The sequence below is a fragment of the Synchiropus splendidus genome, chromosome 18, assembly GCF_027744825.2.
Source record: "Synchiropus splendidus isolate RoL2022-P1 chromosome 18, RoL_Sspl_1.0, whole genome shotgun sequence".
In the NCBI taxonomy this organism is placed as follows: domain Eukaryota; kingdom Metazoa; phylum Chordata; class Actinopteri; order Syngnathiformes; family Callionymidae; genus Synchiropus; species Synchiropus splendidus.
Window position 1 is genome coordinate 14025047 of NC_071351.1, and position 13706 is coordinate 14038752.

General features: G+C 43.4%; 1 protein-coding gene across 6 annotated transcripts in view; it reads right to left on the reverse strand.

The window, feature by feature from the left end:
* Window positions 1-248: 248 nt before the first annotated feature.
* Window positions 249-13706, reverse strand: part of LOC128749174 (glutamate receptor-interacting protein 2-like) — a 30904-nt gene continuing 17446 nt past the window's right edge. For 2 of the 6 annotated variants that reach the window (XM_053848503.1, XM_053848505.1), the window contains exons 7-24: window positions 12905-13050; window positions 12331-12478; window positions 12099-12268; window positions 9571-9699; window positions 9259-9420; window positions 8758-8944; window positions 7548-7693; window positions 7399-7479; window positions 7118-7181; window positions 6776-6921; window positions 6568-6712; window positions 6197-6336; window positions 5708-5890; window positions 5486-5645; window positions 3484-3598; window positions 3028-3240; window positions 1721-1867; window positions 249-1453 (exon numbers count right to left, since the gene is read on the reverse strand). In XM_053848503.1, coding sequence (XP_053704478.1) covers window positions 1256-1453; window positions 1721-1867; window positions 3028-3240; window positions 3484-3598; window positions 5486-5645; window positions 5708-5890; window positions 6197-6336; window positions 6568-6712; window positions 6776-6921; window positions 7118-7181; window positions 7399-7479; window positions 7548-7693; window positions 8758-8944; window positions 9259-9420; window positions 9571-9699; window positions 12099-12268; window positions 12331-12478; window positions 12905-13050 — 2680 coding nt within the window. In that variant the 3' untranslated portion in view covers window positions 249-1255. Of the gene's footprint in view, window positions 1454-1720; window positions 1868-3027; window positions 3241-3483; window positions 3599-3647; window positions 3932-5485; window positions 5646-5707; window positions 5891-6196; window positions 6337-6567; window positions 6922-7117; window positions 7182-7398; window positions 7480-7547; window positions 7694-8757; window positions 8945-9258; window positions 9421-9570; window positions 9700-12098; window positions 12269-12330; window positions 12479-12904; window positions 13051-13706 lie in introns of those variants that run through there. The other 4 variants (XM_053848500.1, XM_053848504.1, XM_053848502.1 and 1 more) reach the window with 3 other exon arrangements.

The window sequence follows — 13706 nt, forward strand, 5'->3', positions numbered from 1 at the left end:
CCTGATGAGAAGAAAGTGACATGGAGTAACATTATAACAATGAAAGAAGGGGGAAGAAGGATAAAACCACTTAAATTTTAATTTAAAAAGAATAAAAAATGTTATCTAGGGAAATTTAAATATATTTTTAAGGCAAAATATTGTCAAGGAAATATTTTTTTTCAATAATTGTCAGAATAAATTTTAAAAAAATGTTGCCACAAGCTCAGAATAATGACCAGTCAACAAAATTCTCTTAAAACTTTATTCTATAAAAAGAAACAATTTCCATGATAAACAATAATAAAAGTACACTTGACTTTAGTTACTGACACAATTTCAAAACCCCAAAATTGCTAGGATGTGCCGTCATTAAAAACAATCACAGCGTTGACAGTAAAATTAAATATACCCTTAATAATAAATATGTATCCATAAAGCGTCTTGATAATGCACACCTTTGAAGTGTGCACCCTTGTTACGCTTCATGCATGCTTGATAGGGGGAAGAAAAACATATACTTTTGAGAGAAAATGGTTCTTAAATTTGGAGACCTCAGCTTCAGACAGACTTGACCAGCACTGTACAACACCATAAAACACAGACTCGGGGGTCACAGTGGGACACTTGTGTATCAGTGAAGGAGAGTCAAAGCAGTGTTTTGTGTTTTAGGTTAGATGTGTTTCTTTTTATTTGAAAAAGAAACAGGAAGTGCAAAGACATTGTGGATAGTAAGCGGTGCAAAAACTTTTGGGGCAGTTGGTGGTGCACCAAGAAATAGTTCCTGTGTGAGGTAAACAAAGGAAACAAAACTATGTGAACATTGTGCTCATTGAAGCAACGTTGAGGGAGAACATGCTGCTTGGGTGCGAGTGCCATATTTAACTCCCCCGTTGAGTGGAGTTGTGCATGTGTTGACGTCTCCATTAGAAGCTCCAACTCCCCTCTTATATAACCCAGTTGATGTGGAGCAGGAGGGGAGGTGGGTTGTTCTGCCGTACATCATGTTACCACTGTGTCTAAAACCAGCAGAGGCAGCGGCGGCGAGCGCTTTGAAAATGTGAACGCACTAGATGCTTTGGCTTGGATTTTTCCTCAGCTTGAAAGTCTAATTGTGCATGTGATGGATGCCCAACGTGCTGGACATCAGTGTGAAGGTCTCTGAGGTACAATGTGACAAACTAAATGGTGCATGACACGTGTGTGTGTGTGTGTGTGTGGTCCTCAACGCGGAGGTAGTTGACTAATCCTAGGGAGCAGAAGGGGGGGGCTGTGGTCACAAGGCGATGCTGTTGGTCCTGTGCTGTGAGAAGCAGAAGAGTGATTTTGAAGGGTCGCCACAGTTGTCAGCCAGCTGGGTCACCGAGGTTTCCAGAGGATTCCTGCTAATGACCAAATCCAGCGTGTCTCCAGCGTCCCTGATCAGGGGGACAGTCAGACTGCAGTCCAAATCCCTCGTCCTTATCCGGTTCACCTAGACGTGACAAACACATTTGTAGGTTATGTCAAAACATGCTCAGTGATCTGTCAAAACATTATGACAACCTCCCTTATACACACTAAAATTCAAGGTGTGTTTCCAGTCTGCATGAGCCCACAAGTTTCCAAGGAACTCAACCGTTGATCATAAAACAATAGAAGGTTCCACTCCACATCTGAGCCAGATCATTTCAGTCACGCCCAACATGGCTGCTTTTAAATAGAAAAGGTTTGTCACTGTTGGTGACCTTATGCCGTTTACCTGAAGAATCCTGTCAAAAGACTTCAGCCCAGCACAGTCAGCCGGGCCATCGGGCCGGATCATGTTGACAAAGACACCCTTCTCCAGAAGGCCATCAGACACACTGAAGCCGAAGTCACGAGTGTCAAGGTCTTTAATGACGGTCACCTGTGAATACAGGCAGCACCACTTGGTTACGCTCAACCTGAGTTTTGTAGGTTGTTACTGGAAAAAGCGAAGCAGTGGGAGGACGTGATCATGATGAAGTGGTGGAGTGATAAGGATCAAATGATTAATCCTGGTTTCAGAACGAACTTCGCAGAAGTTAGGAAACAATGTGAAAGCGTCACGCTTAAGTGAAGAGGAATGTGTCCTAGTCTTTCTTTTCAGAGGCTTCCCAACGCTCCACTTCACATTGATCGTGACTAATCCACTCATAGCATCAAGGAAAGGCATTGACAATGATCGATTGAAAACATGACAAAACACAGTCAGCCGCACCTCTGTACAGAATGTTTTTTGTTTTGGTTGGACCAACCAACCGTTTTTATACAACCCTGCTATGACATGCCAGGCAGCTGTAAATATGATGATTTGACTCAGTATGGTGTAATACATTTGCTTTTTGTCTGGTAATTTCATGATTTATTTGACTTCTTCATCTGTAATAGTTTTATGTTTCATTAATATATTTACCTCAACCTTTTCTCCCTCTTTTAACAAGAAACAGATAGAAATAAAAACCTTCCTTATTAAACAGGTATTGTTCGATGAAGAACTTGTAATCTTTGTCTAATTTTGAGATTGATGTAAGATACATGGTTTCTGCCAGCACGTCTGCAAATTTTATTTTCGAGGGGGTGAAGGGTCTGTTCACTGAAATTCCGGCTGTAGCTTTATCCAGCAGCGACTCAAAAGTTCTGTGGTGTCACGTGATGGGTCGATCACATAACAATAATAACATGTCTTTGCATTTGTAAATATCCGTTAAACTTTATGAACAACCCATTGTCATATAATAATTATTTTTTGTTAACTGGAGCACTTTTGTTCTCTTGGCCTCAGATTCATTCCTATAGTGCACTACAACACATAGATTTTAATTTTGGCCCAACTGCGATTGAGTTTGAAGCCTCTGCGGTTCTGAATTGTAAGTGTGTGTGTCTTTAAAGCAAACATTACAACATAACATTCAAGTCATCTCCAACAAGTGACATCGGTCAACTCTGGGAATGGCAAAAATAATGGAAGTGAAGACACCTAAGCTGTAAGGCAGTAGAATATATGGTCAAATCTGAAAACACTGTAGCGTATAATGGGAGCACTACCTTGTGCAGAGCCAGGTTTGTTGGTGACAGAGCATCAGACGGCCGTGAGGGAGCATCTCTGCTCCCCGCTGATGAGTTCAGGCTACTTCTGATGTTGGCTCTGATGTTTGCCTCTTCTCTTTTTATGGGGCTTATTTCAGATGGAAACATGGAGTCGTCACTGGCCTTGGTCTCCTCTAGATACAGACTAAGAGCGCTACTCGTCATTGACGCCTGCAAGAGCACAAATTAAAGCAGATCAACAAAAGCAGGAGAGGAGCAGAGCTGTGGATGGGGCTTCTCGGGTCAGCCTGGCAGCAGGCGCCCTTTCCTGCTCATCTTGTCAGATTTAATAACAGATTATGTCCCGGATTATCATAATGCCTCATCTGGCACTGTCATTTCCGCTGACACGCGTCTATGAACACATGAGTAGGGAAAAGCAGATGGAGGGAAACACAGAAAAGGTGGACGTACCTCCAGCTCCCTGAGAATCTCAGACTGGCCGCAGGTCTCCAGGTCCTGCAAAGCCTGGGACCAGAAGCTGTCGTCCTGCTTTAAAGTATCCCGGCAACGAGGCGGGCTGATGAATCTATGACAATGCAGGAACCAGAACATGAGAGCAGCCCTGCAGTGCTGGAGCCAGCGTGGCCGTGTGACGAGACGTTCCTCTGGCAACCCGCTGGCCCATGTAGGTGACTGAGGAGGCTGCTAGATTAGTTCAAGCTTATCGAAATATCAACCCTCTAATTTGGACAAAATAAGAGCATTTAACCCACAACCTTGACAAAGAAGAAAAAAAGGGCAAAGGGAAAATAAGATTTTCTTGGGCTCTTCAGGTGATTGACGGAAATGGGGTGATAGAAAAATGGAAACCACCTAAGAGCTTGCGGGCAGTTAGTAAAGCAGGTGAGAGAGAGAATACCTGAGAAGGAAACATATAAAGAGCAGTTTGGAAAAGTGAAAACAAAGGCGAACAATGTACAACATTTTGTGCCAAAAAGTTCTTTAGGGTTGAAGACGAACTATATAAAATAATGTGAGAAAGAAGAGCGTGGGCAAATGAGAAAAGGCAAAAAGTGTCTGTGTAGTAGGGATGGGCGATATGGACCAAAAAAGTTCAGCAATAAATATCACAATAAATACATTTTCATTCTCTTCCATGTGTTGGACACTACAGTCTCTCTTGAAACTGTTTTATGATGAAACTTATTAGGAGTTTGTCTGCAACATCATTATTTGTTTATGTTTAAATTAGGGGTGGGATTCGATTTAAAAAAATCATTTAATGAATTTGTGATTAATTCTCTTAAATCTCAATGAATCGCAGATTAAGTTTTGCTTTTGTTCAGGGATTCCTCCATGTTTGTTGTTGTTGTTATCATCCTAGCTGTGACGTGTCTTTTGCATCAGTGGACCAGGAACTCCTGCACTTACAAAGGTTCAGTGTTGTCTGGAGAGCAAACTGTTCAATTCAATTAAAAAGAGAACTGAGCGATTAAAATATTTTAACAAGTTAATTATGATTCGTAATTAACATGTTAAAGTCCCATCGCTAGTTTAAACAGAATAGTGAAGTAAGTGTAGAGACGAGAAATTCAATGTTTCACGTCTCTGGTAGAAGCCGCTGGTGTCTGACAGACTGCTCTGCCAATTTTATTTAGGGGTTAAGTTGAGCCGTCTGTCTGCTGCATCTCATGTCTCTTAACAGTTGACTTGAACTATGGAGCAGTCTGGACACAGTTCCTAGATGCTATTTAAGAAATGATAAATAACGTGAATAAATGATCATTTAATCTTTATACAAACTGTCAGTCCTTTGTCTTGCGTGATGAAAAACCTTTTCACAACTCTTTCTCTTGAAATGGTTGTTTTCCATTGCCTTATTAAAGATTTCAGTCACACCTTGACCGCGTTAGAATTTGTTGATGGTCCCTAACTGATGCTGCAGTGTAGCATTCGCGCTGCCTGTGAGAGTGTGTCCGATCAGTGAACCCGAATGGGGACGTGGGAGAGGACAGTGCCGCCAATACCGGAGCGGAGCTCCGTCCAATATCCAACTATTTTCACGGCGGTGTTTAAAACTACGCTCATGAACCAAAGTCCACCTCACCCTCCACAACTGTCACACACCAGTGTCGGCTGTCAAACGCCGCGGAGCTGAGAACGCGGCCAAGAGTCGCGTGTTTATCGAATTTATTGTCATCGTGGAGATTGTGTTTGCCGGTATATTGTGCACAATGAGTTATCGCCCATCCCTACTGTGTAGTATCTGATAACACAATCAGATTTGACCTTAATTGTCAGTTACGGTGTCATGATCCTGCTTCAATCTGTGCTTCCGTTTTTCCTTCAATACCTTTTGTTTAGTCTGTAAAGTTTACATTTATTTCGTTAAAAGTTCGATCTTTTTTGCACAAATTTAAGTCACAAAAAAAAAAAATCAGGATGCATGACGTCCCAGACTGTGTGCACTTACCCAGGCATTTTGTCCCACTCATCATCCGGGAATCCACCACTGTACAGTGCGGAGTGATGGGCGAGACCGCCAGAGCTTGAGCTAGTCTGACTCCTGTGCTTCGTTCGTCTCCACTCGCTTGGGTTTAGAAATATATCAGGGGATTTATACGGAAACGTGCCTGCGGAAAATGAGGGGATCTCAGTTGGACAGGAGGAAGGAATTTCGTCCACCAGGTCTCACCTTGAGTTGTGTAGCCAGCATCACACCCTGATCCATCCCAGGAGCTGAGTGCAGAGTCTATACTGGGCACAGTGGCGGTGTAGATATCTGAATGTTTGAAGGTCTTCTGGTAGTCTGTCAGCTCGTCCTCTGGGTCGCTTAGAAATCCTGCTTCTCTGTCGGGAGGACGTCGGCGATCAGACTCTGAAGGCACAAAATTAGTGTAATGCTACCACACTTTATTTTAGAGTGGAGGTCACAGGAACATGTCTGAAAAACGCACATTGTGTCACCAAGCAAAGAAGCCAGCGTGGGCTACTGTAAAAAATGTGATCTGATTTCTGAGTCAATTGTATTTTATACTTCACCCCAACTTTCTGATAAACCTAGGTGCGTGTTTTTTCAGAAAAAAAGGCTGAAATTTGTCCTCTGGTTTAAACTGGCAGGAGAGGCAGATTCACGTTTACACTTGAGAACTGCTTCAGAGGTGCAGCAGTGTGATCAACATACTGTCCGTTTGCTTCTTTATCTTCAAGGTGACGGACTCCCCGGCCATCTGCAGGAGGTGAATGGCTTCGCTCAGCGGTTTTCCTTTCAGACTGACCCCATTAATGGCCAGGACACGGTCCCCGATGTGAATGGCTCCAGTCCTGCAGGGGTAAGAAGCGGAGACGGAGACACCAGACAGTCAGCATGAGCAGAACAACTGTCCCACTGCCAACCAGCGGACAAGCACAAAGAGGCTTATTGTTATTTAAAAGAAAAACAGAATCAGGCAGGCAGCGTGTGTTCTCTTCTGTCAGTTAGGCCCAGTTCAAGTGTCACATCATTTTAAAAAAAACCTCTCATCTGAGGCCCACTTGTCGCTTCCTTCAGCTCACCTCTCCGCAAGACCTTTCTTGGTGAGGCCTGAGATGACGATGGGGTCAAAGGGCTCCTCTGTCCCAGAAATTGTGATTCCTAGAGGTCCATTGTAACGCTTCAGCTCAACCGTGTAGATGATCGAACCCGACATCTCCAGCTCGTCTACATTGTAAACAGCAGAATTTAGTTCTCTTCCGAGACATTTGTTTTGTGTCACAGTGCTACCAATGTTGTCCTCGTCCTTTTGGATTCGGAGTTTGACCATGTCCTCGGCCTGCTGCAGGACGTGCATGGCGTCCTCCATGGTGCAGTTCTCAAGTCGCACACTGTCGATGGCAAGGAGTCGGTCTCCCGGCTCCAGAGTACCAGTTCTGCCACAGACAAGAGCCGCGGGTTCACAACAATTATGTTTTATTTGACCTGTACCTCAGAGTGAGTCTCCCTTCACCTCAACCTCAGGAACACTGAGCCCTTACAAAGTGGAGCAGCTCTGCCCTACTGATCCACTTTGAGCTGAATCCCATTATGCTCATATTAGTTTTGAAATCATGACATATCTACACTCACCTGTGTGCTATACTGCCTTTTTGGATTTCAGAGATGATCAGAGGTTTGCCAGGTTTCTTGCTTGCTGGCGTAATAAGAAGGAAAAAAAAGTGAGCTTTGGCAACTTTTGGTTAATGATCTGAAGAATTGCAACACACAGGCTTGTTTTCAAGGCTATTTCTCAGCGATGAATAACGAGACTGACATGGATGTGACGACTCAGAGAGCGAGCAGCTGAAGTCACACTAGTATAGTTGAGCAACACTGCCCCTTGCTGGAGAGGCTGTAAGCAGTTCACTCACCACTGATGGTGATGCCGAGCTCCACTCCTCTTCTAACAGGCAGTTTGACATGGAAGGTTCCACTGCTGGGCACCACAGATTCTAAAAGAATTCCAATGGAAAGTGTTACAAGTTGAAAGACTTCATTTGGAAAAATGATTTCGACACACCTGCGATGTCAAACTCGATCTCCACCGTAACCTTATTGGAGAGGGCACAGTCCCGGAGCAGCTGATGGGCCTCCTCCAATGTGCCATCTTCAGTTGGGATCCCATTGATGGACAAGACTCGGTCCCCAACTTGCAGTAGTCCACACCTTCACATGAGTAATAATTTCATGGACTGACTTATAGATCACATTTGCGCAATGATCTTATCGAGTGTCGCTGAACATTTTCAAGAAATTATTAGCACTTGGGTGTGAAAATACTTTGAAAATGAAGCATATTTTAATAGGCACAGTTAAGTTATTTAACTAAACAGACATGATGTATAATTTATCTCCTGTTTAATTACATTATTTCAATAATAAAAAAACAATCCACGTTATATTGAAAACATACAAGTTTGTACTCAAAAGAAAAGCTCTTTAATAACATGGAAGACCATTTTAAGGCAATATCATAAATATTTTGCTAAAAATATAAACCTTTATGTTTGAGATGGGGTGAGACAGAAGCAGAAATATATTTTCAATATTTTTCGCTGAATTTAACAAGTTCAAGTATTAACATTGATGCTAATGTTTGATCAAGTTTTAGTCAAATTTCATCAAAGAATGCATATAATACAAAATGTAACTGAAGAGCAGTTTAATTAAAAACAATTTCCACTACATGTATGATCGTAGATGTTGAATTTATTACTCAACTATTGAAAATTAAACTAAAGAAAATAAACAAAAAATATTTCTTATTGTTTATAATGGATTTTATAACAGAAAGTAATTTTCCCAGTGGCCAAAGAATGAATCAAAAATATATTTAAAATAAATAACTTAAAACATTTGTCTTCTTGATATATCAGTTATTGCTGTAAATGTCACATCAAAATCCTGCTTTTTCTGCATGTCAGTACTGTGCTTGCCAGACTGCCAACTGGCCTACCAGAGTCATCTCCTACCTTTTAAGAAGGCTGTTATATCTTTAGCGCTGAAGAAGAAGAATGAAGTGAATGCATTCATTCAGGAAATAAAAGTCTTTTCTCCTCTCCCTGACGGATTATAATCTTGCTGCAGATAATCTGGTGGCTCATTGCTGAGCAGATTGAGAGAAAGGCTGCTCCAATTCTCCAGCGTTCAGAGGACAATCACTGACACGTCAGTTAAAATTAGCCACACATGACAATTAGCAGAGGAAGGTGACTCCTCCAGCGTTTTACCTTTCGGCCGGACTGTCGGGCTCAATGAAGCGGATGACCGGAGGGGCCGACAGGGTTTCCGTGGCAAACACTCCCCCCTGCAGTTGGATCCCGAAACCAGTGAGCGGGTCCCCCCTCAGGACGATCTCGCTGGTCTCCACGTGGAAGACCTGGCCTCCTGGGCCCACAGAGCTGGACGTCAGGGATACTGAGGGGGAAGACACAGCAGAGGAGGGGGTGATGGAACAGAGGAACAAAGAGAGGAACATATAGAGGAGAGACATGCAGCAGCAGAGACAGCAGGGAAACAGAGAGTGAGTCAGCCATCAGGATTTCTGTCACTCATGTTAGGGTGAAAAAAAATAATGCAGAGGAAGCTGGATTTCAATTTGAACACGTAGAGGTACCTCGAGTGTGTACCTCATTTTGATTTGGCGGAAATTAAATGCTTTGCGCTTCTGTGAAGTTTAACTGTTGTAGTGCATTCTGGGACAAGAGGGCTTAAAATAAATATTGTGTTACATGAGCTCTTGTGGTCCTTCTTCCTGTTCCTCCTCTTCCCTGTCGATGTTCGAGGGCTGGTGGGTGCAGTGGGAGCCACAGGGCACGGCAGGGTGCTGCTCCCCCCACTGCTGAAGCCCGAGGTGGCTGTGGAGGAAGGGGAGAAGCCACCACTCACCAGAGCTGAAAGACAGTACTGTTGGCATCAAAGATCTCCGTTTTCATGCGGCAAAAATTATCGCAACAACTGAGGTTGAAGTCGGTCTCCTGGAAAAATATGGAATAGAAGGTGCCTGCTTGAGAGCAGTGACTCTGTCACAAGAGATATCTTACATTTGCAGGGGTCCTGCTGGTTGTGTGGGTGGCTTGGGCTACTCCATGTCTTGGCATGGCTGGCATGTGGGGGATGGCAGAAGTTGCTGCTCTGGTCCCAGTGATGATGGCTGCTCTTCTGCACTTTCACTGTACACAGAAAGGGGTAGGTGGGGGGGAGACAGTCAGCTGGAAACACGTTTCCGTCGCCTGAAATAGCAACAGCCCGCCTGGAGGATAATCACAGCAGTGTAATTGATATTTCATGTCTGAGTCTTGATGGCAGCAAATAGAAGACGCCCACGTACTCAGATAAAGATCTAAGACCGCAGCAGCAAACAACACCTGAATCTTACGTTTATGAGCGAGCTTCCACAACAGCGACTGGATTACAGTCATTGTTTCATCGTGAATTGAAAGATGTCCAAAGAAGGAGTGGACCTGCTCTCTGGCAGGCATGGCGGGGCGTCACAGAGGAGATCACGCTCGCCGTGTGGAGCTTTGACCTTGATTGAAAACAGCTGAATACCTGCTTTCTGCTCAGCCAGAGGAAGTTTGCCCTGAAGGAGTTCTGTCAGAGCAGAGCTTGTCGAGATGATTTAAGGATGCAGATGAAGTTATGTCCAATTTAGAGCTGCCACTTGATTAAAATAATAATAATAATAATGTGATTTATCAAAGGCTAAGATTAGCTAAGATTAATATGACCACATAAGTGCGCAAAACAACATATTGATGTATCTATGCTCAAGTTTTTCTGTCCATCACTCCTCTCATTTTGTCTCCTTCATAATGGATGCTTTGGTTATGACATCACATTGTAACAGGTGATGCGCCTGGAATTGCAGGAGTGAAAAATCTAAATGAAGTTTGTCTGTTATTTGCATCAATTTTTAAATAATAAAAAGACCTGTAATGTTTAAAGAGGTGGGCGTGTGATTGTATTTGTCCTTGGAAATGAAACCTAAAGTAAGAGAGAGCAGGATTTTTAAGTATTTCCATTTCAACTTCACTTTCAGAAAGTGATACAAACATTCAGTTATGGAATTATATTGTCTGTACTCAAATGTTAAGGAATTAGTTTTTGAAATATTGGTATGGAATTAAGTAGAAAACCATATTCAAGCACTTTCATTAAACCTTTGGAGAAAAAAATACTTTAATTCGACTTGTAACACTTAAATTTATATATGTCGAATATGTTTTTTAGCAGTATTGGCAGCTGGCTTAAATGCAGTGCTCAAATTTCACTCTATTTGCATCACATTTGTGTCCATAAGCTGCTGACATTATTTGTGCCACTCCACTTACAAGACATTCTCAGACATTTCGTTCAGCATCCCGACTAATAATCCGTTTTACATGAATTAAATCAACACACAGCCTTCATGAATTCCAGTTCAAGGAGGATTTGAATACCAACCTTCATCAGAAAAGTCTGCAGGTTGCATTTAGAGCTCACCTTTATGTCTCTTAACTGCACCTCACATGAGCTCTCATTGATGTTAATTGAGTTTGTAGTTTAGGTATAAGTACTCAGGCAGCATTAGAAGAAAAGTAGCCGCCCTGCTGCTTGACACACACCTACGTAATTAACATCCTTCCGCAGATTCACAAATGTGTTGCTGAATGTATCATGTGACGGTAATCCTTTCTGCTGGCTTTTGCGGGGGTCTAATCTGTGACAACTTGCTCACATGGTTGGGGGATTTGCTGCAAACATACATCGTGCTGCAGCGGCGCTCGAGGCCATCGTCATACTCAGTCAAGCTGGTTAAATCCAACGGTATGTATTTTGTTATCATGCAGAAGAACTGTGGCCCCGGCTCGAGGAACCAGTCACTATCGCCACTCATCAAACCAGTAAAAGCCAGTGGAAGCTTACACTAAGCCCAATGAACGGAAGCTTTCCAGGATGTTTTGGGCCCAACGTCGAGAAACAGAAACTCCCCGCTCCTCAGTGGCCATATCAGTCCAGTTAAATCCCTCAGGAGATTAGACAAATTGCATCTTATAATCGCCACTCATCCGGGAGGATGAAGACGATACAGGAAAAAAAAAAAAAGGGATGGAGACTGTAAAATCAACAGGAGCTTTTGAGTGAAACCACGACTGTGAAGATGTGCGTAATAATGACAACCGCAGGAAGATGAAGTGTGAATCTGTGGATTTGCTGACCCGGAAAAGGACAGAGTCTGCATTTCTTTTCCTCTGCTCCGTGATTCTTCCCATGTTACGCAGCCCCGGCAGCTTCTGATCCAGAAATAAGACCCCCACAGCAGTGTGCGTTTGTGTGTGTGTGCGTCCTGTAGTAACAAGGGGGCGAGTGCTTCACCGAAGGCGGGGGATTGTGTCCGGCTCATGCACTCTTGCGCACACACAGCTCTAGGTAAAATGGCAGTGACGTGTTCCAATACATTTCTCTGCAATAATACGCAGAGGCCATTATATTGCAGTTAGGGCATATTCTGCATTTGGATATCACAAGAAGGATTGTATGAATTAGAGATAGGAAATTACGAGGTGAGAAGTTTCTGAGAAAAAGGTACCAGTGTCCTGTGGCCTGACAGGAAGTCTGCTCTGACTGGCCGGGAGAATCTCCAGTTTGACAACCTCAGATGAGCTGCCCAGTAGCTGCAGAGCCTCCATCAGCGAGCAGTGGTCGGTGTTGGTCCCATCTATTGAGAGAAGGATGTCACCGACGTGCAGGGCTCCGCACCTGAGTGAAGACAGAAGTGAGAGTCAGAACAGGAACAATCAAGGTGAAAAAAACCCACCAACCTTTCCACCACACTTGCCGCCTTGATCTTGTCAATGATTATAACTTGTTTGTTCCTGTATATTGTTGTGGTGAGGCTGATTCCCAAACAAGCTGCAGGACCTTTCACTATCTCCACCATCAGAGGCCCAGAGGCTTTCTGCACTGCATCTGGAACACATGATGCCATCGATAGAGATCAACAAAAGACTTCTAAAAATCAGATAAGAGAGAGGCGTCCTATCCTTAGGAAAATATTCGCAGCATGAACGCAGCCTTAAAGTCCGACATTTTCTTGAAATTATATTAGACGCTAGTCTGCTTTTAATTTGCAAATTTATGTTAATCCTGTCAAGTGTTGCCCTAATTTAGAAATCAGCTGTTAAAATTCAGAAGAACACAGAGGAAGATTTTGAAAAAATTAATTCATCAACACCTTTCTTGGCTCGGGTGTCTCCCCTGGTGGTGTCTGCAGCACCAACACTGTCTCTCATCCGCACACCGAAATAGTGACGTTGCTGGCCCTCAGGCCAACGCTGCCCTCATACGCCTCCTCTTCTCCCCTGAGTGTGTGTGTGTGTGTGTGTGTGTGCTCACCCATGACAGAGACGTCATACTCAATCAGGAACACAGCCTCTTGGCCGCTCTGCATCAGCATGGTCAGAGCATCGGCGTGCTTCTCTCTGTTTAGAGGCATCCCGTCTATGCTCAATAGTCTGTCGCCAGCCTTCAACGTGCCCTCTCTGGAGAAACACGGGGGGGAGAGAGTGACAGTCCAGCAGTAATGATCATGCAACCCTCCGGTCTCATTAAACATTTCCACATGAGCATCACATCTCAGGTGAGACCAGGGATAAACACTGCAACTCATCATTAGCCCGAGGATGAAACAAACTATCTACAGATAGCATTTTAATGCGATCAAATCACAAAAGAGAAACCTTTCATCCATCGGAACAGACGAATGGAAGACAAACACACAACTCCATGGCTAAATATATCACAAAATTCCTGATTCAGAAGTTCACTCAGGGGTCAAAGACTTGTATCATTGCTGATGGCATACAAATCAGAGGAGAGGAGAGGCAAAGCAAATAGGCCTTTTGCTTTCAGAAGCTGTGATATGCTCCAACACCTCTCTGACCCCGGGCCTGAGGGCAGTATCCAGCAGGGAATGAAAGATTGAATGAAACAGAGTAAATAGTACTCTGAACACAATTTAGATTTTGAACCTGTGTGCTTGGTTTGAAGGTATTTTTATTCATTCACTTGTTGTTTGTTGTTTATAACCTTTTCTTTTCATAGTTGCAAGAACTAATCCCAGCCACACTGGGTGGGTGGCAGGGAAGGGAACATCTCATCTCTCAGTCTTTTCATTACTTGACCTTTTTTGATCATG